This window comes from Musa acuminata, chromosome BXJ1-11 (genome assembly GCF_036884655.1).
Source record: "Musa acuminata AAA Group cultivar baxijiao chromosome BXJ1-11, Cavendish_Baxijiao_AAA, whole genome shotgun sequence".
Taxonomy (NCBI): Eukaryota; Viridiplantae; Streptophyta; class Magnoliopsida; order Zingiberales; family Musaceae; genus Musa; species Musa acuminata.
The window spans coordinates 29,053,066-29,078,146 of record NC_088337.1 but is presented as its reverse complement, the minus strand read 5'-3'; the positions used below and the strand labels follow the sequence as shown (position 1 = coordinate 29,078,146).

Sequence of the window (25,081 nt, the reverse complement as noted above, 5' to 3'; positions counted from 1 at the left end):
CCTTACAATCCCAACATCACGAACGTCAACAGCATCAAGACCGGAGGCCGCGTCAATGTCTTCTTCTCTTGCGACTGCCTCAATGGCGATTTCCTCGGCCACAATTTCTCCTACGTCGTCGTTCAAGGCGACACCTACACTTCGATCGCCCAAACTGTGTATAAAAATTTGACAACGGTTGACATGCTGTCTACGTTCAATAGCTTTCCGGCGGCCAACGTGCCGACTGGAGCGACCATCGGTGTGGTGGTGAATTGTTCATGCGGTGATTCGTCGGTGTCAAAGGACTACGGGCTGTTCCTGACTTACCCTCTCCAGCCAGGGGAGACCCTGTCGTCGGTGGCTGCCGCTAATGGGTTCGCTACGCAGGAGGATTTGCTGCAGAGGTATAACCCCCAGGCAAATTTCAGCTCTGGGACAGGGATCGTGTTTATCCCTGCGAAAGGTAAGCCCTCTTGATGCCGGTGATTAGGAATTTTAGTTAAATGAAGTCTGCAAGTAAGTAGAGATTTCTTGTCTTGTGTTTTGACAAATCTAGTTAGATCTGATAATAAATATGGTTTTCTCAATTTTCCTCTTGTTCCGTAGGAGGAGAGGTTTCCAAAATAAGACCTATAGCCAGGGCCTGCCACATATATTTGAACATCAAAAATCATGAAAAATGAATTCTATGCATCCTTCCGAGAAATTTCAATGGTGGATGCCTTAAGAGCATAAAGGTGCTATGTCAATTTTGTGCAAAGTTCCTCGATTCTGTTAAGTATGATGAGACCTCCAGTGACCCAACGAACAGCATCAGACTGTATGATGTTCACTGTCTTTTACCACCCATGTATTTGAGCTGGCTAAGCCCATGCATATAAGGTTTTTCTTTCTTTAAGTGTCTCTAGTTCTTCCGGGGCAGCTGGTCCGAGCATAGTTGTTTTACACTACTGAAGACTCGTTATGTTGAGTTATCCATGTCGACAGATAATCCATAGAACAACAGAACCTGCATAAGATCTCACCATAGTTGCTATTTTAAAAACTTCAAGCTGGCATCTCAAGCATGAGTTATGATTTAATTCTGTTGCTAACCACCATTTCTTTAAGCATAATCTTTTGAACTAAACCTAAACATAGCTAAGTGGATTTTCTTGCAAAAAACATTTTTATTTATATACTAATATCACTCAGGTACTGTATTCGATTCCACAATGCTCTTGTTAGATTTGTATTTTTCCTCATCTGACTTATGGGAGGTACATATTTCAGTTTCACAAAAAGTCAAATCGCATTTGAGTTGTCCTTGCCACCACTGGAATACTATTTATCAGGTGGTGTGACATATAGAAAAGAGTTACTGAAGACAAACCTTCATGCACAAATCCCTACCAAAGTCGGGCTAGTATGTATGAGTTAGCACTTTGTGACACAAAGCTCGTGTCAGTTGGTTTAAGCAAGCCACATTGCCAAGAGTGTATCAGTATGCTTGACATAGTATGAGATGCATACTGACACTCGGGTAGACTATAATAATTCATTAGGTATGGTTGATATGCTTATGACAATTCAATCTTGGAACTAGTAATTGATCATTTATTTAATTTTTAAATTAGAAAAAAAATTCATTACATTAAATGACGTATATGACACTCACACGTGGACTCAAATCTGAGACCTAGTGCAACAATATACTAATCAAACCGGATGTATCAACAAAGACTAGTAATTGACTAATTACTTCATCTGTTTTGCACATTCTTTAAAATACAATTTTATATTTCCTGCTTTCTATTCAACTTGTTGTTTTGACCTGTTTACCGAATGATATTTCTTCCTAGGTCATTTTTGTGTCCATAAAAGATTAGTTAAAATACAGAAATCTGTAAGTTATAACATGTGCTAAGTTTATTAGATCTATATTAGTCCTGCATTTATGTGTTTTGTGAGTAAAACTGTTACAACCAAGATTGGTTTTGTGATATTCAATTGACTAAACTTATGTGGCATTTAAATACATGACTTCTATGTGCTAAAATTTATGTGGTCGGTTCTGGATGATCAAATTCTTTCAATCAATATTTATGAGAAGTTCAGATATCTTGTTAAGTGGCTCCACTGACTTTAATGGATGGAACTTTGTTTGATCTCTAACATAAACTTCTCATTGAAGTAGTCAGTAAACTGGAACTATGATTGATCTCAAGTTTATGACTGCTAAAATGATTTACCATGGTTTTGCAGATACTAGTGGAAGTTATCGTCCCCTTTCCTCAAGGTAAATATTGATAGTTGGCTACTACTTTAACTTATATTTTTATCTTCTAATTTGTTCTAATATGAATGTTTTATTACTGTACTATTTCAGTGCAGGTAATTGGCCGTTTTAGCTCTTGTCCACTAAAGATGCTTGTCTTTATCACAGAAGAGTACAAGTTTGATACATGATGTACATCTCATAGTCTTTCCAACTAACATGAGTAGCTTATAATTTCTGATGTGAAAAACAACAGGACTGTCTGGGGGAGCTATTGCTGGAATTTCTATAGCTGGAGTAGTTCTACTAATATTGGCTATATATTTATATATTCATTTTCAAAGGAGAAAGAAGTTGAAGAAAGCCTCATTGCTTTCATCACCACCTGAAGGTATCTCTGTGCTGAACAGTCATGGTATTTGTAATTACTTTCTGTCAGTTTTTCTAATTTATGAGGCAGAAATCATAAAAAGGTTCTGCTTTCTCCAATCTATAACTTTTACAGTCTGCGTTAGACTCAGTCTGATCTGAAATCATAAATGGTTTAATCGGTTTGGAAGATGGGATAAAGAGAACTTGTTGTGTCTTGAAACTTGTGCAATTAGCTTCGGCTGGATAAGGACAACGATTAGCTTGATTTGATAAAAGATAAAGAAAGATAATGGCTTGAACAAGGAATTCATTCGATACTAGGAAAGGAAGAGTAGCAGTCCCATCCTGTTTGGAAAATCAAAGAAGGTTGGATTGGATGAGGGTATGACCTGGTATATTCATAAAATAGGTGCTGAAAAGCCACTCTTTGGTGTTAAGGAGGTTTTCTTTGATGAGGATCTAACTTGATAGATAAAGATTGTATGAACATCACATGAGTACAATACATTATGGACCATGGGTGTACTATTATGTGTCTGGTACATACGTCATACTGATACATGATATATTGGTGCACTGGTAAGCACGGGTCCGACTGGTAAAGATCAGCTAGATTAAAAAAAAACTGTTTTAGGATTTTTCGATGATTTTAGCAAAAAGTCATTAGATATACATGGGTTTGGTCCACAAAACAATGAATAATGAATTGAAATATGTGTCGTATGTCTGATATGATTTGATATTTATGCTAATATTTTGGAGGGCAACGCAATGGACAAAGCACCCACTTATGCTAGTTATAGGAGGATCAAATGTTCTTGGTCTTACCTCCTTATATGGTGAGACTGTTTGCATTAACTTGTAATAAGGTTAAGACATTCCTCCATTCTTGAGAACAATCTAGATTGACTGCTTTGTGGTTAAGACATCAGATACCTATGCTTTAGCTTTTTCAGATCTGTTCTCTACATCTGCTTCTGATATGTTCTGGACACTCAAGGTATGGTAAATACTTGTTGGCTGACTGTTGGCACCTTCTTTCTTCTTGGAGCAACAGCTTCCATGTACAAGCCAGGAGTGGTTACATCTCCAGCAGATGGTAGTTCCCCATTTGCAGGTATTACTGTTGATAAATCAGTGGAGTTCTCTTATGCGGAGCTTGCTGCGGCTACAGATGATTTTAGCCTGGCTTACAAAATCGGAGGAGGTGGCTTTGGAGTTGTTTATTATGCCGAGCTTAGAGGAGAGGTTAGCCACCCAATATCATTTTAATATTTTTTAAAATTTACTTTGTACTGATTCCATGCTTGGCTACTTCTACTGTTGTTAGATGACATCCACCAAATGCACTTCTATGTTGTACCTTCTAAGATTCACGCGTTTCTGTAACATGAGGTCTAGAAATTCTATTAATAGAAAAGAATGAGGTTTTGGACACTTTTAACTTTTTAAATCTGTTGTGATTTGTTGCTGCAAGTTAAATTGCCTCACTTACATGTTTTGAAATCTTTCTTTTATTGTTGATTTTTGAAGTGCTAGATCAACTTCCACTGACTTGCAAGTTTAGGCATCTTGATTGTGAACAGAAAACCTACACAGGAGCATAAATAACTGTCAAATCTCTTCCATTCTTTGATGTACTTGATTTCAATTGTATCAGTAAAATGTTGGCTTTTCCTTTCTTCTATATCTACTCTTCTCTTAATTGTTTTTAGGTTTCCTCTACTTTTCTCAAGTTTCTTGATGTTCTGCAGAAAGCTGCTATCAAGAAAATGGATATGCAGGCAACTAATGAATTTCTTGCTGAACTGAAAGTCTTAACAAATGTTCATCACTTGAATTTGGTAAGTTTCAGTTCAATCACTTGTAATGTGGATGTGATGGGACCAGTAGTTTTATATTGACTATTTTTGTCTTCAATCTACTAATTTTGGTGGTCTCATCACTTAAGATATCAATTGTTATCAAATTCTATGGTGATATCTTGTTAATTTCTCAAGTCAATTTCTTCTGTCAAATTCATTTTAAAGTAGAAATTATTAAGGTAAATTCTCTGCTTGCTAGTTGACTTGCACATTCTACCCATCTAATGACGTTCTTTAATTTAGTTTAGACCATGGGATTGCAACACAATTCTCATGTTACACTAATTCTAATTTATCTAACAACCTTAATTACTTGCAGTTGCCTTTGCTTAAACTTAGAAGGCTTTGGAAGCATTCATGAAAGCCTTTGGAGACCTTATCTTCAATTTAAAAGAGTACCATATACATGATAATTCATGGATATGCAATTTTTTATTAATAAACATGTATCAGTAGCATAGCTATGGTCCAAAAGAAATTATTCTTTATCTATGAAAACTAGTTAGGTACGATAATGACTACGACATGATTTGTACAAGTAGCAAGTTTAAAATCCATATATATTGGCCAATCAACTTAAAATTGTCAAGCTTTTTGGCTGTAATGGTGAATGATTTCACATATTCCTTTCAACTAGGCTCTTGGATTCTTAGCATTTAAATCTCAACCAAAATTTAAAGATTCCTTAGCCTCTAAAGATCTTTTTAGCTGGATATCTATCTATCTATCAATTTACTTCCTATGACATGCTGCCATAGGACGAATCTGATTAATGTGATTTTTGATTACAAAAAAGATTAAATACTGGAAATGTAAGCATTTGCTGGACTGCTTCAAATGTTTAAATTCTACAGCGCTGGAACATACTTGTTCAATTACAAGCTTTCTGCATGTGCTATGCCGATTTGTATTGCTGGTGAAATTGAAAAAGAGCCTAAATATTCTGTGGAAAATCTAGCAGCAAATAAGAAACCCCAAATCTCTACAGAGTTCTCGAAAACTTCACTGTCTACTATAGAAGTCTATTTGTAATGCTTAAATATTGTGACCTTTTATGCAGGTGCGCTTGATAGGATATTGTACTGAGGTTTCCTTATTCCTTGTTTATGAATTCATTGAAAATGGCAACTTAAGTGAGCATATGCGAGGGTTAGGTAAGAGGACTGTGCAAAAGTAGGCATTCTGAATTTGCTACCTATCAATAAAAAATCTTGTATTATTAAGTACCGTGATGCCAGGAATTTCTATTTGCTTATAGGTAGAGATCCTCTGCCATGGGCCATGAGGGTGCAGATTGCCCTTGATTCAGCCAGGGGTCTGGAGTATGTCCATGAGCATACTGTTCCAGTGTATATACATCGTGATATTAAATCAGCAAATATATTGATAGACAAGAACTACCGTGCAAAGGTTATCATTATCATTTTAACTGAAAAGCCAAACCTTTGTGTTCAGTGCTGACTATTTGGTTGTCTTGCAGGTTGCAGATTTTGGATTAGCAAAACTCACTGAAGTAGGTGCATCTTTGCAAACACGGCTTGTTGGCACATTTGGCTACATGCCTCCAGAGTGAGAAAAATATGAAGCCTCTCTTATCTCAAACACATATATATGTTCCTCATGGTTTCTATTTATGCTCTGTACATATTAATGCCATATACCTGCTTGTTATCTTGTAATTGACTAGTGTCCTGAACATCACATGGTCATATATGATAAAATATCCATGTCAAAACTTTTATGGATGAACAAAGAGGAAAACCAATGGAAATATTTTGAATCATCTAAAAGGCATTTTGATTGAGGGTGACAATGAATGAATGTAGATAAGAATTGACCTGAATTAACGTCATTTTCCCAACCCACTTTTATCCCCTTGTTTCCTTTAACTAAGGCTTTCCACCTAAAATATCTTGTTGAAATGACTTTTAAATTAAGGGTATTTTTGTGCTTAAACATTTTGTTTTTGCTCAAACTATACATGCAATTCAGCTAGGGTAAGAGCCCAAGGTAGCGACACCCAACCGGTTAGCTTGGTGGTGTGTATCTGGGTTCTATTACCATAGACCGAGGGTTAAATCCTCACTGGCTACGTCATGCTACTGTTATTACTTTTGTCCTTGATGATGAGCTCTTGTGCTAGGTGGGGGAAGACCTGGTATAGGGACAGTTATAAAGCATAAATTGATATGAATATTTCACTGTTAGAATAATAAGACCTCCAAAATATAGTCAACAAAGCAGAGGAAAAGACACCATCATTCATCATTCATCATATTGCATTTAAGCCAGTAATATGAACCATCATGAGATAACACTAAAGTTGTAGAATATTTATTATACAACATTAAGCGATTTAGTTAAATTTTCATGTCTCTGTAGAAATAGCAAGAATCAGAAAGCAACAAGCTCTGTAAAGGTCCATGCATGTTGTGCCTAGTAATTTGTCTAATTTATCATGCAGGTATGCACAGTATGGTGAGATTTCTCCTAAGGTGGACGTCTATGCATTTGGAGTTGTTCTGTATGAACTTATTTCAGCCAAAGATGCAATTGTAAAAACAGGCGGTTCTGTCACGGAATCGAAGGGATTGATTGCTTTGGTTATTTTCTGATCCTTTACTCATTATAAGCTTAAATTGTCCAGCATTATAAACAAAAATCTGGTTGAGGTTTACCAAATGACATCTACCATCCTGTTATTGTAATTGCATCATCCATTTCTCAGACATTGACTAGTTGTAAATCTGGTGATACCAATGTGGAATCACTTGTCTCTTTTGGAAGTCGAGGCTTTTGTTTGCATTTTACAAAACTTTCTTACGTCTGATTCAACAATGATTAGTTTTTTTTTCCTCCTGCATGCTACAGTTTGAGGAGGCTTTCAGTAAACCTGATCCCAAGGAAGATCTGAGGAATTTAGTTGATCCAAGGCTCGGTCAGGACTATCCAATCGACTCGGTTCTTGCGGTGAGAAAGTAGCCAATCACATAATTGCTTTGTGATGGCAAACCTTATATTGCTGAACTATGCATCTTGTTTATTTGTTCTAGATGGCATGGCTTGGAAAGAGCTGCACTCAAGAGAATCCTCAGCAGAGGCCAACCATGAGGCAAATTGTAGTTTCCCTGATGACACTATCTTCAGCTACCGAAGACTGGGACATCGGCTCCTTCTTTGACAACCAAGCTCTTGCCAGTCTCATGTCTGGAAGATAATACACGCCGTCTCTCCCTAAACTGCAGTCGTCATTTGTGAATCTGTAAGCATGGGACCTTTTGTATCATTTACCAATAATAAGTAACTTTATTTTTTGTGGTTCTTGTTATTATTCATCAAATCAGCTGCATGTGTTCTTGAAACAGGAATAGTGATGTAAAATATGTATCTTTTTGAGAGTAGTGATTTTTCATAATTAATTACAATTGAATCAAAAAGCAGAGTTTGAGCAGAATCAAGTTCTTCACCTGCAACAATGACTTAGCACTTTAAGAATCTGATGCTTGCACAAGAATACGTTATCCTTTGCTCTCAAGGTAGACCATCTTGAGCTATAGATTCTCTCTCTCTCTCTCTCTCTGTCTCAGTGTCTCCCTTTGTTTTAACTTCAGGCCTTGGCTTTTCTCTAGAAAAACATATTGCTTAATATATCATGACCATGTACTCTGATTGAAAGAAAATGGGAAATCCATCTATCAGTAAATTTTTACTTGCCCATCATACTTCTCTGAAGTGTAGTTTAATGGCAGAGTTCAGTCCCCAAAGGGGGAAATTGAAAGATACATCTGCTACATCATATCTTTGTTCAGTTAATTGTATGCAAAGAACCTCCCAAAAAGAAGCTTTTATGTGCGTGTGTTTATTTTTTGTTGTCATAGCTTTTACGTGTTGCAAGTAACACTTTTATAGGACACAAAATTGGGGGCATCTTTGCAACCTTAGCTCCCAAGACAAAGCCTTGAGAAGCATCTCTGCCTTCCGTCCTTTACAGCAAAGGCCAGACTCATCGTGCAATTTAGGAACTTCCACTGGCTTTAGCAGCCGTATAAGCTACCCTATCGTCCAAGGCAGGAGACTTCCGGTTCCAAGTGACGAATGCCCCGAGCATATGGAGTATAGTGGCCAGTTTGCCTCCTCAAGAAGGCCATGGCTGTGCTGTTGGCTCTTCGTCATCCCCATCCTGTCGTCCGCCATGGTTGCACGAGGTGAACCTGCGGAGGCACCGGACGACGGATCGCTGTGCATCGGCGAGTGCAGCACGTGTCCGGTCACATGCGCGCCGCCGTCGCCTCCGCCTCCGCCGCCGCCGGACGATAGGTCGTTGCTGTGCATCAGCAAATGTGACACGTGTCCGGTGATATGCACGCCGCCGCCGCCGCCATCATCATCATCACCGCCTCCGCCTTCCCGGGCGACTCCGTCACCATCGAAACCGGCACCACCGGCTCCCGAGGAAGGGCCGAAAGGAGGGCTGTCATATCCATACTACTACTTCTACACGTCGGAAGGCACGAGGTGTCGCGTGGTTCACGGAATCCTCGAGTTGCTGCCGCTGCTGCTCACTTCTCTTTCGCTGTTCCTCCGATGAACGATCTTGATGAGCTGCATGTTGTGTGTCGTGTTGTTTCCTTTTGTGTTGTGATTGAGGTAAATGAGTTGCTCGAGAATTATGACATTTTTCTTAGAGAAATTGAGTTATCTAAACAAATTAAACAAGGAGGAGACAACCAAATAATTGTTTATACATGCAAATTATTACAGAAAATCCCAAAAATACTAGGCATAGTAAACAAACTATAAATTAGCCATTCACAAGAAATAATCGATAAACAATGATTTTAAGATAAATGTGCCATGCAACTTGTGCTTCATCTCCACATGCCAAATTTGCATTTTAAGTGTAAGCATATCATAATATCTTTTCTTTACGATGTAATTTAAAGGCATGTAAATCACATTAAGAAAAAATATCATTAATATCTTTATCAATTTGACGTGGCCCGGACCCATATGCATAGAATTGTTTGAGATATCTTCCAGATGGAAACATGTGCTCACCCATATGCATAGAATTGTTTGAGATATCTTCCAGATGGAAACATGTGCTCTCGAGGTATCACCTACACGAAGATCAAGGTCAAGTAATTCGATGTCTCCAAATATAGGTTTGGATAGTTCAAAATGAGCCATTTGCATTAGATTTAAGATATATTTGAGAAGAGAGCTTGTGATTATTTTCCTCGTCACAATGGATGAGAAGAAAACTTGTGATTAAATTCTTTATCATAATGGATGAGAAAGAAGTTTATAATTGTCTTTCTTGTCATAATGAATGAGAAGAAAACTTGTGTTTGCCTAAATCTTCTTCCATGTAGACAGATGGATAGAGGGTGACTCAAATCCTACGTGGCAATCACGTGTTAATTGACATTGTATTCCCTATTATTTCCCCCTCCAAAGGTGTGCTTCAAGGTCCTTGTGAGAGGGGCTCGAAGAGCGCCGTTTAGTTTATTTATCATAAGAGTGTTTAAGATCTGTTTTTGTGGGTCGAGCTTTTTTTACTCATACATCTTGGATATATTTCGTCATGTGTTTTCATTATGGCATATTTCTACTAATGTAGGTTAAGTTTTTTCGGACCCATACGGCTCAAGCATATTTTGTCATATACTTCTATCATAGTGTATTTCTTTATACGGGTCAAGTACTTTTGACTCATGTATCTCAAACACATTGACCTTATGCATCTATCGTGGTGGATTTTTGTTGGTATAGGTTGGGTTTTTTTGACTCACATGCCTTGACATATTTTACCTTATGTATCCGTTATAGCAAATTTCTTTATGTAGATCGGGTTTTCCTAACTCATACGTCTTGGGCACATTAGTCTTGTGCCTCTACCATAGCAGATTTTTTTTCACGTGGGTTAGGTTTTCTCGACTCATGCATCTTATACACATTTGGTCTTGTGCTTCCGTCATGACATTTTTTTTTTTTCACATGGGTTAAGTTTTCTTAACTTGTACATTTCGAGCACATTTGGCCTTGTGCCTCTACCGTGGTAGATTTTTCCTCACACGGATTGAGTTTTTCCTACTTATGTGTCTTAGGTGCATTTGGCCTCACCTCTATTATAGCAAAATTTTCTTTATATGAGTTGGGTTTTCTTGACTTATACGTCTTATGTGCATTTGGCCTTGTGCCTCCATCGTTGTGGATTTCTCTTAGTGTGGGTCGGGTTTTCCGACTTACACGCATCAAGCATATCTTGCCATATGTCTATGTTATGATGGATTTCTCCTAGCGTAGATTAAGTTTTCCCAATTTACGCATCTCGAGCTCATTTAGCTTGCACCTCCATTATAACGGATTTCTCTTTATGCAAGTCGGGTTTTCCTAATTCACACATCTTGAGTGCATTTGGCCTTGCGCCTCTACTATAATAGTTTTACCTTGGTGCGAGTTGGGTTTTTCTAACTCATGTGTCTCAGGCATATTTGGCCCTTCATTTCCGTTGTGGTGGATTTACCTTGGTGAGGGTCAGATTTTTCTTAACTTATGCATCTTGGGCATTTTTGGCCTTGTGCCTCTACTGTAGTGGATTTCTCTTCATGCGAGTTGGGTTTTCCCGAATTATGTATTTCAGGTGCTTTTGGCTTTGCACATTTGCCATAGTGGATTTTGAGTCCTCCCGCCATAGTGGGCTTTGAGTCATCCCTCCATCGTGATAGATTTTGGGTTCTCCCATTATGGCGGGCTTTAAGTCCTCCATTCATCTTAGTGGATTTGGGGTCCTCTCGCTATGATGGATTTCATGTCCTCCCGCCCTAGTAGGCTTCAAGTTCTCTCTACACCATAGTGGATTTCAGGTCCTCATATTATGGTGGGCTTCAAGTCCTCCCTCCATTGTGATAGATTTTGAGTCCTCTTGCCATGATGAGCTTCAAGTCCTCTCTCCAGTATGGTGATTTTCTGGTTCTCTCTTTATGATAAGCTTCAAGTCCTCCCTCCATCGTGATGGATTTTATGTCCCCTGTCATGGTGCGCTTCAAGTTCTCCCTCTATCATAGCGGATTTTTGAGTCCTCTCGTCATAGTAGACTTCAAGTCCTCCCTCTATCATCGCGGATTTCAGGTCCTCCCATTGTGGTGGGCTTCAAGTCCTCCCTCCACCATAGTAGATCTCACCATGATGGGCCACAAGTCTTCCCTTTATCGTGATAGATTTTGGATCCTCCCACCTTCATAGGTTTTAAGTCCTCCCCTTTATTATGGATGATGTTGATTCTGATCGACACATAGTGACGCCCTTCGTCGGAGATGTCGTGATGGATCTCATCGCCAATGATGGTCTCGGTGGTGGACCAAAGTCTGAGCTAATCGATGGGTGCTTATACCTAGCTCTTCTTGTTTAAGGCAGATAGTGATTGCAATAGCTGAAACTCCATAGAGAATATCAAGGTCTCTTCCATGGTGAACATTGGGTACATAAGGTTATCCTACATGATATAAGTGATGATCACCTTAAGGAGCTATCTCTCAAGCTTCTCATCATTGAGGGTCATAGAACCCTGTAAGCTCTCCCACATGATGCGGTTCGTGAGGGCGTCACTCAGGGTGGACTTGTCGGAGCCACTCACCCCCAACATCGTGAAGATCTCCCTGAGGAGCTCATCCTACATTACATAAGTGGAAATCACCTTGAGGAGCTAACCCTTGAGCTTCTAGCCATTGAGGGTGATGGAACCTTGTAGGCTCTCTCACATGATGCAATTCATGAGGGCATCGATCAGGGTGGACCTGCTAGAACCACTCGCCTCGCCAAAGATGGAATTCAATAGCGTCTTCGTCTTAGAGATCGCTTCTGGTGGCGGAGTTGATAGTAAGGTTATTCTTGCATAAGAGTGACAACTTCTAGTGCTTCTTCATACTCTATAAGAGATCAGCGAAGACGAGGATGAAAGGGATGGGGTGGGAGGCTAAGTGGTCACTAGCGCTACCGCCAAGGGCGAAGCCATTGCTCTCGGCATCGCCATCACTATGCGTGTCATCGATGCACTTAAAGAGCTAATCGAGGGTGATAGACTTGCCACTACTGTCACCTCTAGAGTCTTAGTTATCGTTAGCTTGGGGGTTATGGTATGAAGAGTTGGTCGAGAGTGATGGAATTACCACCGCCACCTCTAAAATCCTAGTTATTGTTAGCTTGGGGGTTGTGGTGGTTGAGTAAGTCATCACGGTTAATGTCCTCGGCCTTTGCCATTTGGGAGGATCGTCAGTCGAATAAGAATATATTATCCATGAACCGGGTCATAGTATCATTTTGCTATGTCCTTTTATCTTGTTGGGGTTTCTTATTGGACATTGGTGATGGTGGCGCTAGTGTCGGTAGCGATTGAGCTACTGATCGTGGCTCAGACAGTGGCATCGCTTGTTGGGTTAGTTAGGGTAAGAGTGGAATTACAGCTTGCATTAGGAACACCTTAGTGGGAATTAACATATGGCTTGGGGTAGCCCCCGGGGGTGAGAGGCCTGGGTCATTGAACAAATGCACATATCGCATCGATATTTATATCAAGTTAGAGACATCAACATATTGAAAGGGTGGATATTCTCTCCTTGAGCGAAAATACTATAGGTCTGGATAGCGCATCCTCGCTCAAGCATTTGTTGAGAGGGTTAGTAGGTGAACGTTCTTGTGACATTGGATCGTTCTTCTAATACCAAAATATAAGGAAAAAATATGATTGACATTTTGATCAGCTCGATGTGATCTGAACCTATATGCACAGGATTATTTGAAATTGTTTAAAATAATAATAGTTAGTTTGGTGGGTCAGCGACTCAAGGTTGCCAGTTACCTTATTCCCTATCAAATATAAAATCATTTAATAAACTAAAAAGAACAAGTGTATATTTATCTATTGATAAAAAAAAATCTCTTAGATAAATTCTCAATAAAGAAAGAAACATCATCGATAAAAATCATCAATTAGTGAGGACTTGTGAATAAATTGTTCACACCCGAAATATGTCGGACATAATTATTTCTCTCTTTCCAAATAGAATAATTTATAAGATTATACCACAAGTCAACAAAATCCTTTCAAGAATAAGGTGGCAGTCCCGTCTCTTTCCGATGAGCAATATATAATTTTCCCCAATAATATTTATTCTTCAGATTGGCGGCCACATTTGTCCAAATCATATTCACACGATTAATTATACGAGGCAGCTAATCATAAAAACACGGTGGCTTTATGGAACCAACGTTCCTCTCTCCGTTGATGCCCGCACGACCTTCACGTCGCACGTCGTCTCTCTCTACCTATGTATTCATTTCATTTCTCATATATTTATGTATATCATCATCAATGCTTTCTTCGATAATGTTGAGCTTGAACTTAGAACATCAATTCTTCTTTTTTTTTTGTTTTGGTACGTCCTGATGTAGATATCAAATATGGCAATCTAAGTTCGTGCACACATTTCATGGCATGATGGCTATTCCATGTGGACTATTTTTATGGGTTAATTACATATAATCTCTTATAATCAGTCTCATTTAGTATTTTAGTCCTTATATTTATAAAAATTATATTATAATTTTTATATTTATAAAAGTAAAATATCAAAATCTATATATAGGATTAAAAAGATAATTTTATAAGGATAAAAATCAAGAAAAAAAGGTTTTATTAGAACAATGAGATTAAATATTTCACTTTCGTAAGTATAAAAATCTAAATATAATTTTTAAAAATATAAAGATTAAAATACTAAATATAATTAATTATAAGAGGTAATATGTAATTAGTTCTCTTTTTATTCATCTTCATCAACAATATTGATCAGTACAAATATGTCATATAAAAACGAAGACAAACTCAATAATCATTATCGAAGGTCAAAGTATTTATCCATACTTCATTTCTTACTGATAAAATAGATAAAGTATCAAAGAGATATCGTCGAGTGGAGTGTATCGACGTAATCTTTTGTATGATATTTTATTGAAATCATTTATTTTCCAATACCAAGTTTATGAGAAACTCGAATTATTAGATCATAATCCTCTAACAATCGCATTGTGATTTAGTAACAAGAGGCATGGATTAAATTAATCCTTAATCAGGAGAATGGTTATAAGATTAGGTAGGATTCAGACACAAAGTTCTTTCAATTAAGCTACCAAAACCAAAGTGGTGATGCCAGTAAACCACCCCAACAACAATGAAGGAGGCCAACCAAAGCAAACCATTACAACCTCATCTGCGCCAAACTAAACCGCTTAATATGCTTGAAACCATTAATTTAGGCTACAATAATTTAGACTTGGATTCATCAAATAAATAATTGGCGTTGGGATGTTCGACAACTTTTCTCTCTCTCTCTTCTCTCTATCTCTCTCTCTCCCCGCGACAAATCCGGCCGTAATTGGACATCCATGGCGCCTTTGTGCAGTCTGTCAACAAACGCACAAACAACGCGTTCCACAAATTAACACGCAGCTTCTCTTTCTTTATCTCTCTCCTTCTTATCCTTTTTTTTTCTTTCTTTCTTTAGGAAGAGAGATGAGGGGGGACGACGTTAGAAGCAGCTGCAGGATGTGATCTCGACACCGGCAGGAAGAGTTAGAGGGACTCTCGTCCGTATCTTCTCCCCATCTTTGTCTCCGAGATCTCTCCCTCTCTCTCCTCTCTCTCTCGGCGAAGGACCCCCACGACCAAAGCGTTCTTGGGACCGTACCAAAGGCATGGCAACGCCGCCGCAGCAATCGAAGCCCTTGAGGCTGTACCAAGCTTGGAAGGGGAACAACGTAAGCCATCTCCCCGAGTCTGCTTTGGTTTCAGATATCTCCGTGTCTGCATCGTCTGTTTTGGATCATGAAATGAATGAATCATATAGCATGTTTTATGGCCGATGATCATCTGACATTTCTCGGATTCCTTTTGCTCTGTTCATTGGAATTGCACCGTCAGAAAATAAATTAACGATTGCAAAGGGAGATCGTATGTATACGGGAAAACAAAATCCAAGCGGATGGCATCTATTAGATATCAATCATCACCCTTTCCCAATTGTGTGCATAATTATATGTCGGTATAACGTATGCTTTCATTACAGCTTATCGTAAGATTCTACGCTCGAATAAAAATATTTATTTGTATAGAACATCATAGATTATGTATGATGCGACGAGCCTTTTTTTTATGATGATTCTTCTTGTGAATCTATCTCAGAGATTCTTCTGTGGCGGAAGATTTATATTTGGTCCTGATGTATCCTCGTTATTTCTATCAACGTTTCTGATAGCGGGTCCTTCGATTACGTTCTGCTGCCAAATAATCATCAAAATCCTCAAGTATGAGAAGCTGGACATGTCAGAACACGTAGTTCACCACCCCATACTTGGCCTTCCGGTTCTCATCGTGACATTGGTGATCACGATATCGGTAAGTCGATTCGTGGCAGGCTGCTTCTCTTGATGGTTTCATCTTTCACGATTCTGATCTATGATGGATGATGCAGGATTTGATGTTCCTGTTCATGACATCCAGTAGGGATCCAGGCATAGTGCCCAGAAACACGAGGCCACCGGAAGTAGACGAGGGATTCAGTGTGACCACCCCGTCCGTGGAGTGGATCAGTGGCCGAACCCCGCACCTGAGGATACCCAGAACCAAGGACGTCATCGTCAATGGTTTCTCCGTCAAGGTGAAGTACTGCGACACGTGCATGCTGTATCGCCCACCCCGTGCTTCCCATTGCTCCGTCTGCAACAACTGCGTCCAAAAGTTCGATCACCATTGCCCGTGGGTCGGTCAGTGCATCGGACTGGTGAGCTCCGATCCTCCTTGCATGCTTCCATCGGTGACCGGTGGTCATCATCCATCTCTTTCATTTGCTGCAGCGCAACTACCGGTTCTTCTGCTTGTTCATATCGACGTCGACGTTTCTCTGCATATACGTCTTCACCTTCTCGTGGCTGAACATAATTACCGAAAGGAATCACTACCATAACTCCGTTTGGAAATCGATGAAGGGCGAGGTTCTGTCTCTCGTCCTCATAGTCTACACCTTCATCATAGTGTGGTTCGTCGGCGGCCTCACTGTCTTCCACTTCTATCTGATGAGCACCAATCAGGTACACATTTCCACCACCCGAATGCACATTATATCCACGATGACTCAAAATCATTTTCCTACTGATACTACAGACGACGTATGAGAACTTCCGATACCGATACGATAAGAAAGAGAATCCCTACAACAAAGGTTTCTGGGGAAACTTCAAAGACGTGTTCTTCTCAAAAACCCCACCTTCCATGCATGATTTCCGATCGCTGGTGATTGAAGAAATAGTAGAAGCTGGGTCTGGATCTTACACTCCAAACATTGGCATGGATGTGATGAGGCCAAAGGAGAAGATTGACATAGAGTTGGGGAGTAAGCTTTCGATGGATGGCAATCTGTCCATTCCAAGCATACTGCAGAACTTGGATTACAGTAGCATCGAGGATAGTGCAAATGTGAAGGGTAGGCGAGAGGATGATGGATTGGATCCATTTGCCTTTCCTGTTGCTCAAAAGCCTGCTTCTCATGCACCAAAGCATTCCATGCAAAAAAGCTACGATGAATATGGATTTTCCGGAGATGAAAGGGCGAGTGAGGGATCTGATGGAAGTGTCAAAGATGACCAGGTCTTGCAATCAACATGAGGTGACACTTCTTTACGTGTGCATCTCTTTTTCTATGTGGACTTCCCAAATAATGTTTCCTCAAGTTGTGCATTGTCATATGCAGGTTTAGCTCAAGTTGTGATTTAGAAGCTCATATTTGGTTGCCGAAGACCAACTTTTTTGTTCTTATGGTCGTGGATCCGCGCGAGATGAGAGTTCGACGAATCGTCTACGGATTTTCTCATATATACAGAAAAAAAAAAGAAGAAGAGAATGAAAAGAAATCATCACTGCACTCTAAAGTAAAGGAAAAAAAAAAGATCAAAAAATTCCAAAATACATTTCTTCAAGTGTGAAATAGTAAGGATTGCATGCTGGAGTAAATCAAAGGGAGAGAGAGTAGATTCTCACCAAAATGTTGTGGTTTGTGCATAATTATGAACCGTTGTTTCTATTACATTCCATTGCTGAATTAGTGGTTTACTGTTTATATATAGAGAGAACAATATAATATGGAGAAGTATTTTTACTAGAGTTCAAATTCTATCGAGCATATTTCTCAAGATCTTTTCAAATAATCTCAATTCAATGTGTACCTCTGATGGCATCTTTTCTCCACCTTTTATTCAATGTATGCAACATCTCATATATATATATATATATATTGTTCATCTATTGCCGAATATAAATGGAATATACTCTCGTTCTCGTTTTGTCGGTCCGACGTCGACTTCTATTGCACTCTTCTCCACCCACAAATTTTGTAGCAGTCAAATTGTTTCAGGGATGAATTGGATCCGCATGTCATGGTTTGGTGAAAGTGATTGGCAAATATGATCTGACTAATTGGCCCATCGGTTTGCACATGAGGATAAAGCAAATATCTCCATACCACATCGAAAAATGACAAAAAGTAGCTACAAACAAAGCTGAGTAGGCTAACAATTGGAAGTTATCCGTTCGCGAGGAATTTGGAGACCATATCAGTGCAAGACTACCCCACTGCAAATAGGCTGTTTGATTGATTGAGAGATGAGTCACACAAGAGTCGGAGCTTATCTTATAATTAGGCCATAGTGAGCAAGATGTTATCGGCAAGTAAAACCAGAGAGAGAGTCAATGTAATGGTTTGTCATTCCGGATTATTATGATGTTGTCGAGTGTCATTGTGCGCGGAGATGACCACTCTCCCCGCTTGGAGATCCTACGATCGTCAGAGGAGCAGTTCGTTCGTGTCTTAAATGAGATGAATACTACCCAAGCGCGGAGGAGAGACGCAAGCCATGTGATGTGGATGGTGGTGTTTTGGACGGGGATTTCTCTGCGTCATGGCGTTGACGGCCGGCAGTGAAAAATGGAGTGAAGGACATGCAAGCACGAAGTTTACAGTGGCCACGAGGAAGAAAGACGTTTGGCAGTTTGCATGTGAAAAGGAAACGGAGGCTTACTAGGGATTGGATGCCCACCACATCCTTGTCCTCCTCCTCGGCCACTGCTTCTGCTGATTACTGTTTCCATTGATGGCCACCTACTGTTTTTGTACCACATGCCGCCATCGGTTTCCTCCCTGTTCTACTTCTGCCTCATCATTTTGCCCTGCAGAGTTCCCAAAACGCATCACGCTGGCTGTGCTGGTTGTGGAGTTTCTTTCCCCGGTTCTACATTTCTGGATAATCAAGGAGGTCTGTTCCCCTTCCCTTGTCTCGATCTGCCTCTGTTCGTGTTGGATGCCTATGGGAGTCGTTTTAGGTAGTCATCCTTGATCTCAATTTTCTTCTCTCTTTGACACGGTTGGGTAGGGTTGATGTGGTTCTATCTGATAAGAGGAGGAAATCCTTTTTCTAATCATGTGTTGTTTTTTATTATTTTTATGGGGCTTTTGTTATTTTATGGCTGCTTAATCTGTTAATTATGCTTTTCAATTTGAAATGTCTTCTCTTTGTTCTGAAACTAAACTGGATTGTCTCCGTCCATCATCTTTTGTTTTTCTTTCTTTTTAGTCTTAGTTTCTCCTTCATGATAGATTTTTGTAATATACTATTTTTTGGGCTTCTGTTATTTGCGGGCTATTCGATCTGTTGATTAGTTCTTGTTTTCTCATCTCGTGCTCTTGTTTTGATTCTAATCTGGTTTGTCCTTCTCCATCTTCTTTATCCTATTCCTTCTAGTTTTGGTTTCTCATTTACTGCAAGGAGAGTTACTGGTCTATAGATGCATATCGATCTTCTGGTATGAAATTGAACTTACTGACATATCAGTTGCTTTTATTAGGGCTCTTGTGGCATTCCAATCCTTGAGTAAAGCTTTCTATTAGGCAAGCCTTTTGCTTCTCTGCTATTAGTAATTATTTTTAATGCATTTATTACCATGAGGACATTTCTAGAAGAAAGAAGAATATTTAGATTTCCACTTAGAGGCCCTTTTGATTTAGTGAGACATTTCCAGCATCTGACATTGATTTCAATTGACATCAGGTATTAACAGAGACTGGTGAAAGGATACCATATATCCTCAGAGCACCTTTAAAGTAAAGAATGAATACAACTAAGGTGAAGCGTCGAGTGGGCAAATATGAGCTAGGACGTACTATCGGGGAAGGAACCTTTGCAAAGGTTAAATTTGCAAGGAACATTGAGACTGGGGAACCTGTTGCCATCAAGATTCTTGACAAGGAGAAGGTGCTCAAGCACAAGCTAGTAGAACAGGTCTTTGCTGGATTCCTGCAAGAATTTATACTCTGAATGTTGCTTCTCTCATTTGTTACGTTTGCTTAATTTCTTTTTATATATGGCTCAGAATATTTTCATTATCCTAAATCAAATGCAGCTGCAATTTTTATTGAGGCATAGCAAGTCTTATTGTTTAATCTCTGTGTAGTTGAAACTTGAATCAATGTTATGTCTTTCTGATATTGAATATTTGTGTTTCTTGACACTCGTAGAATCTTCACTAAGTTCTCTGAGCTTTTGCAGACATATTAAATCATTTATCGCATAAATCAACTTTTACTAATGCCAAATTTGTTATGCAGATCAAGCGGGAGATTGCCACTATGAAGTTAATAAAGCATCCCCATGTTGTTCGCATCTATGAGGTTGTCTTCAAATTCTTTTACATGAGATCCAAATTTTCTTCAGTACCAACACTGTTATGGTATCGTGTTATGCGAAAACAAAGTAGCTTATAACAAGTCCAACAAATTGATATGTTCACATATATTGCTATAGTTGAGAAAGTGCTTCAGTCAGAAATAACATTTTACTCAACTTATGTCATGAATAAACAGAGTAGCTTATAACAAGGCCAACTAAGTAATATGTTCACACATACTGTTATAGTTGAGAAAATAGCCACTGTCAGAGATAACATGTTGATTATATTGGGGGTCTGGTTATTTTTCTCCTCCATTTCATGGTTTTTTGATTCATTCACACCATTTCCTTCATCACATTAATTGACATCTCATTGAATTTTTTACAACCAAAAGTCAAAGGTCTATGAGGCTCAACCCCACATTTCCTTTCTCAAATACAAAAATTGCACCACAATAAAGAAGTAATTACTTTAAGAAGTCAATTTTCTATTTATGTATATTTGGGATCTTGTCACTGCATTCATTTTGTTTTCTTTCTTGATTCAGATTTATGATTGAGTTGATTCATCAAAAATTGATCCTTGTATATTTGTTCTATGGTATCTATGTTTGCTATGGCACTGAAACTTTTTCTTCAAGTTTGGATATATATTATAGCTACGAGAAGCATGCACTAGATCTTAAATTTTGAAGAAAGTGTGGACTTGAACTTTCTGTTAACATCTGTTTTTTAAAATGATTTTAGTGTTCACTTTTCTTAGCTAATAATTGCTTGTATAATTTCAGGTGATGGGTAGCAAAACAAAGATCTTCATTGTACTTGAATTTGTCACAGGGGGAGAGCTCTTAGACAAAATAGTAAGATGGAATTTTGATGCACATGTTTCTTCTAAGTAAAGGTTGAAATTTTTTAATAGAATAAAGTTTTCTCTAGAAAATATGACATGTATTATCATCTCCTACTGATTTGTATTTTTTCCAACCTAGTCTCTGTTTATGTTTACCATCATTTTCTTCTCCACTAATATTTCTAAAATCGAATCATTAAGGTAAACCATGGCCGGATGAGGGAGGATGAAGCACGAAGATATTTCCAACAACTAATTAATGCTGTGGACTATTGCCATAGCAGGGGAGTTTACCACCGTGATCTGAAGGTATACTGTTTGATGCTGGATGTTCCTATGATGATGAACTGTTCATTGATTTCGACAGTACTGACTTCGCTTCCTCCATGCATTTTGATAGCCAGAAAACTTACTCCTTGATGCTTACGGGAACCTGAAAGTTTCTGATTTTGGCTTAAGTGCTCTATCTCGGCAAGTCAGGGTAATCCTTGTTATTCAGATTGGAGATTATCAAAGTTTTTCACCTGTTTATCCATAGTTCTTTTTTCTATTCCAAAGAAATGAAAGTGTATATTATATTTTGGAAATACATTCATATGTATCTTTGGAAACTTTTCACAAGGAAATATATAAGAAGATTATGTAAGTATGCAGACTTTTCAATGGCAACAATGTGTGTATGTATGGAGAATTGAACCGGTATAGTGTAAAATACGATTGCTCCTGCTAATTCAAAATCAAATATGGTTTTTGAAAAATGAAGGTTGACTCCATTGTAAACTCCACAATAGTTAAACAAAAACCAAGAGATAAATTGTTTTAAAGGTCTCTTATTTGTGTACTTAGTAGATACATTAATGAGCAGTTTTACTGAATTTAACTACATTATGTTTACAACCTATAAGATTTCGATACTAGTTGTTTGTAGGTTCATTTATCTTATGGCTAATTGTTAGTCCTCAAGATTGATATCTGAACTTCAAATCTCAATGATATTTTTTCCAGGATGATGGCTTGCTTCATACTGCCTGTGGTACTCCAAATTATGTTGCTCCAGAGGTGCAGATGACTATCCTATGGCTGCAATGCTTGACACTACTTCTGAGGTTAAAAACTGTATTTGACTAAGATAGATTTCTTCTCATTAGGTTCTCAATGATAGAGGTTATGATGGAGCAACTGCAGATTTATGGTCATGTGGAGTCATCCTATTTGTACTGTTAGCAGGATACTTGCCTTTTGAGGATTCTAATCTTATGACCTTGTACAACAAAGTGAGCATTACACTGTACATAGGATTTCTGCATCACACTGCATTTCTACATGTGTTTGCGGAAATTGAGAATACTTCTTTTACATGCAGATTTCAGCTGCTGAGTTTACATGCCCATCTTGGCTTTCTTTTGATGCCATGAAATTATTGTCCAGAATACTGGATCCAAATCCAGTGACAGTAAGTACTCTTTGGCAACTTAAAATGAGAATGTGATGCAGTATAAAATGGCTTGTCATTTAATAAGCATATAAACGTAAGAAGTTAGATATGACCGATTACCGTGGATTCTCATTCGAATTCACCAAATTATGGACACATCCATACAAGGTTTTATCTATTTATTTGGTTATCTTAACTATGTTGTGCTTTTAACCTGAATTTGTTCTTAACAGAACAAATGTCTTTGCTTTGTTAAGCTGGACAAGAGTGCTTCATTTGCCTAAGCATTATAGCTGACCAGCTTCTTATGAAATAATGGCAGCGTATAACTATTCCAGAGATATTGAAGGATGACTGGTTCAAGAAAGGCTACAAGCCCCCTGTGTTTGAGGAAAAATATGATGCAAATTTGGATGATGTGGATGCCGTTTTCAAAGACTCAGAAGTGAGTCGAAGATGATCTTCACTGACTTGTTCTAAAAATCTTATTATTACTTTCGTCAAAGCCTACTAAAATATTTTCTTTCATAAGTCATCTGTGACATTTATGACTTATGGTCGTATAAAGAAAATGTGCATTTCTATTACAGGAACATCATGTGAAGGAGAATGAAGAACAACCAACATCAATGAATGCCTTTGAACTGATATCGATGTCAAAGGGCCTTGATCTTGGCAATTTGTTTGACGTAGAACAGGTTCAGATGTTTGACTTTATTTCATTTGTGTTGCATAACTTGCATTCAAGCAAGATGAAGATTCCACTCCGGATCTCCATCAAACAATTGATACTGTGACATGTTCTGGTGCTATGCAGCTTAGTTGTCAAGCTCTTTTTCTCTTTATCGTCTAACAGCATATCAAGAATACCTGTATTCTGATTCTTCCCTGGGGATAGTTGCTCAAACTTGGTAGTGGCGATGTTTTTGATTCATTTGCACTTCCTTTTTGTTACAGGAATTCAAAAGGGAAACAAGATTTACAGCAACATGTCCAGCCAATGAAATTATCAGCAAGATTGAAGAAGCTGCAAAACCACTTGGATTTGATGTTCAGAAAAAGAATTACAAGGTGTCATGTCCATTTCATATGAAGTATCTCTTAACAAATACCACTTTGCAGTACTTCATTGTCTACCCTTTTTGCCATTCAGATGAAGCTGGAAAACATAAAAGCTGGGAGGAAAGGGAATCTCAAAGTCGCAACTGAGGTACTGTGAAAGGTGCAGAACTTATGTTGAGGGATTAATCCTTTTTGCTGATGCTTCTTCCATCAATTCTCAGATTTTTCAAGTGGCACCCTCTCTTCATATGGTAGAGGTGCGAAAAGCAAAAGGAGACACTTTGGAATTCCATAAGGTACTAAAACAAACTTGAACTAACTATTTGATGGGCCATGCAACCATTAGGTATTACTCGAGTCTTCTAGATGACAAAAGAATCTTTATGTTCATCCCAGCTTGACTTTTGCACTTAAAGCTAATGAGTTGAACATACTGATGCTACAGAATCATTACATACTATCTTAGCTCAATTATTGCTTCCTCTTTATGTTCACTACCAGCCTGTCTCTTGAAAAGCAAATCCATGCACTTGTCTATAATGGTGCAATTATCTTCTCACTTTTTTTTAAGCAATTCTTCAAGGAAGCGTAAATCTTCATCCTTCTTCAACATTATGTCTTCATATCCTGTATTTTGTATGGGTCTTTACATTTCTCATTAGAGCATATAAAATTGTGTGATACGACATTTCACTCACTAGACGGCGAAGATATTTAGGTAAGATAATTAGAAAACAAGTTTTCTCATTTGGGGATGAAAAGAAGCCCACTGATGAGAGTATTATGAGTTCTAAACAAAACCAAGTTTTCTTCACTATTATGAGTTGGAAACAGCATGAAACTTATCCAGCCCAAAAGTTACTTCTCCCCTGATCCTGAGGCTGAATATACTAAAAAGTTCAGGCAACTGTTGCCAAAATCTGAATTGAGCAATTTTATGTTGTTCTTTTGAGCAGTTTTGCTGATCCTAATCATTTTTCTATCTGCAGTTCTATAAGAATCTCTCTAACAGCCTCAAGGAAGTTGTTTGGACATCCGAGGAGGAAGCGCAAGACCAAGCTGCTTAGAAACAGAAACTGCATTAAAACACCAGTATATTCTGTTCACCGCCCTTCTCTCTCTCTCTCTCTCTCTCTCTCTCTCTCTCTCTCTCTCTTCAGGTGGTTTACAACCTAATCCTGAATGTTAGCATGTTTTCCCTCTGTAATTCTTTCATTGCCTTAAGTCTACTGTGATTGTCAATGTTGAGGATGGACTCCGTTTCTTCATTTCTTTGGAAGGTGTGTTGTCCTGCTTATTGTCAGAGGAAAGCAAGGACTTCTGCTGTTGGTATTGTACTCTATATATCTCATATAAAAACCAAAGCACTTCTTTCTACAACCATTTCGAGAAGCATAGATTAAACTGAGTTGAATTTATTTCAGTGATAATGAGGTGATGAACTGATGTACAATTGCATTTTTGGTCTGCAAAGGCCATGCGTG

At 38.5% G+C, this 25,081-nt stretch overlaps 4 protein-coding genes across 8 annotated transcripts; all 4 read left to right on the top strand.

Moving 5' to 3' along the window:
- Positions 1–212: 212 nt before the first annotated feature.
- Positions 213–7,790, top strand: LOC103971915 (chitin elicitor receptor kinase 1). Its single transcript, XM_065090639.1, has 11 exons — positions 213–445; positions 2,227–2,260; positions 2,496–2,630; positions 3,669–3,859; positions 4,366–4,455; positions 5,537–5,630; positions 5,735–5,886; positions 5,957–6,045; positions 6,941–7,079; positions 7,348–7,446; positions 7,530–7,790. Exons 1-11 carry the CDS (start codon positions 353–355, stop codon positions 7,692–7,694), a joined length of 1,281 nt encoding a protein of 426 aa, XP_064946711.1. The 5' UTR covers positions 213–352; the 3' UTR covers positions 7,695–7,790.
- Positions 7,791–8,584: 794 nt separating this feature from the next.
- LOC103971913 (mulatexin) lies at positions 8,585–9,064 on the top strand. The gene has a single exon (XM_009386072.3). The coding sequence runs from the start codon at positions 8,585–8,587 to the stop codon at positions 9,062–9,064; it is 480 nt and encodes a 159-aa protein (XP_009384347.2).
- Positions 9,065–14,873: 5,809 nt separating this feature from the next.
- LOC135597548 (probable protein S-acyltransferase 4) lies at positions 14,874–17,777 on the top strand. Of its 2 annotated transcripts, none has more exons than XM_065090638.1 (6): positions 14,874–15,294; positions 15,792–15,931; positions 16,008–16,316; positions 16,390–16,623; positions 16,697–17,198; positions 17,283–17,777. In XM_065090638.1, the coding sequence occupies exons 2-5, from the start codon at positions 15,857–15,859 to the stop codon at positions 17,195–17,197; spliced, it is 1,119 nt and encodes a 372-aa protein (XP_064946710.1). In that variant the 5' UTR covers positions 14,874–15,294; positions 15,792–15,856; the 3' UTR covers position 17,198; positions 17,283–17,777. The 2 variants fall into 2 exon arrangements, with proteins under 2 accessions (XP_064946710.1, XP_064946709.1); XM_065090637.1 differs by having other exon boundaries at positions 14,875–15,294; positions 15,719–15,931; positions 17,283–17,774.
- Positions 17,778–18,395: 618 nt separating this feature from the next.
- LOC103971911 (CBL-interacting protein kinase 32) lies at positions 18,396–24,980 on the top strand. 4 transcript variants are annotated; one of them, XM_009386070.3, is made up of 16 exons: positions 18,396–18,840; positions 19,430–19,472; positions 19,633–19,863; positions 20,190–20,252; positions 21,039–21,110; positions 21,302–21,409; positions 21,501–21,581; positions 22,106–22,159; positions 22,249–22,374; positions 22,464–22,553; positions 22,858–22,980; positions 23,126–23,233; positions 23,493–23,606; positions 23,689–23,745; positions 23,819–23,893; positions 24,587–24,980. In XM_009386070.3, exons 3-16 carry the CDS (start codon positions 19,693–19,695, stop codon positions 24,662–24,664), a joined length of 1,320 nt encoding a protein of 439 aa, XP_009384345.2. In that variant the 5' UTR covers positions 18,396–18,840; positions 19,430–19,472; positions 19,633–19,692; the 3' UTR covers positions 24,665–24,980. The 4 variants fall into 4 exon arrangements, with proteins under 4 accessions (XP_009384345.2, XP_018676267.2, XP_018676265.2 ...); XM_065090635.1 differs by lacking the exon at positions 18,396–18,840 and adding an exon at positions 18,886–18,907; XM_018820722.2 differs by lacking the exon at positions 19,430–19,472 and having other exon boundaries at positions 18,396–18,907.
- The last annotated feature ends 101 nt before the right edge of the window (positions 24,981–25,081 follow it).

Bases quoted from the DNA above. Each gene is read 5' to 3' on its own strand.
- LOC135597548 (XM_065090637.1), top strand. From the start codon at position 15,232: ATGGCAACGCCGCCGCAGCAATCGAAGCCCTTGAGGCTGTACCAAGCT. The intron at 15,295-15,718 runs GTAAGCCATCTC...AATCTATCTCAG, and splicing joins AAGCTTGGAAGGGGAACAAC to AGATTCTTCTGTGGCGGAAG. The intron at 16,624-16,696 runs GTACACATTTCC...CTGATACTACAG, and splicing joins ATCTGATGAGCACCAATCAG to ACGACGTATGAGAACTTCCG.
- LOC103971913 (XM_009386072.3), top strand. From the start codon at position 8,585: ATGGAGTATAGTGGCCAGTTTGCCTCCTCAAGAAGGCCATGGCTGTGC.
- LOC103971911 (XM_009386070.3), top strand. From the start codon at position 19,693: ATGAATACAACTAAGGTGAAGCGTCGAGTGGGCAAATATGAGCTAGGA. The intron at 22,554-22,857 runs GTAAGTACTCTT...AAATAATGGCAG, and splicing joins TGGATCCAAATCCAGTGACA to CGTATAACTATTCCAGAGAT. The intron at 23,607-23,688 runs GTGTCATGTCCA...TTTGCCATTCAG, and splicing joins TTCAGAAAAAGAATTACAAG to ATGAAGCTGGAAAACATAAA.
- LOC103971915 (XM_065090639.1), top strand. From the start codon at position 353: ATGGGTTCGCTACGCAGGAGGATTTGCTGCAGAGGTATAACCCCCAGG. The intron at 3,860-4,365 runs GTTAGCCACCCA...GATGTTCTGCAG, and splicing joins ATGCCGAGCTTAGAGGAGAG to AAAGCTGCTATCAAGAAAAT. The intron at 7,447-7,529 runs GTGAGAAAGTAG...TATTTGTTCTAG, and splicing joins CAATCGACTCGGTTCTTGCG to ATGGCATGGCTTGGAAAGAG.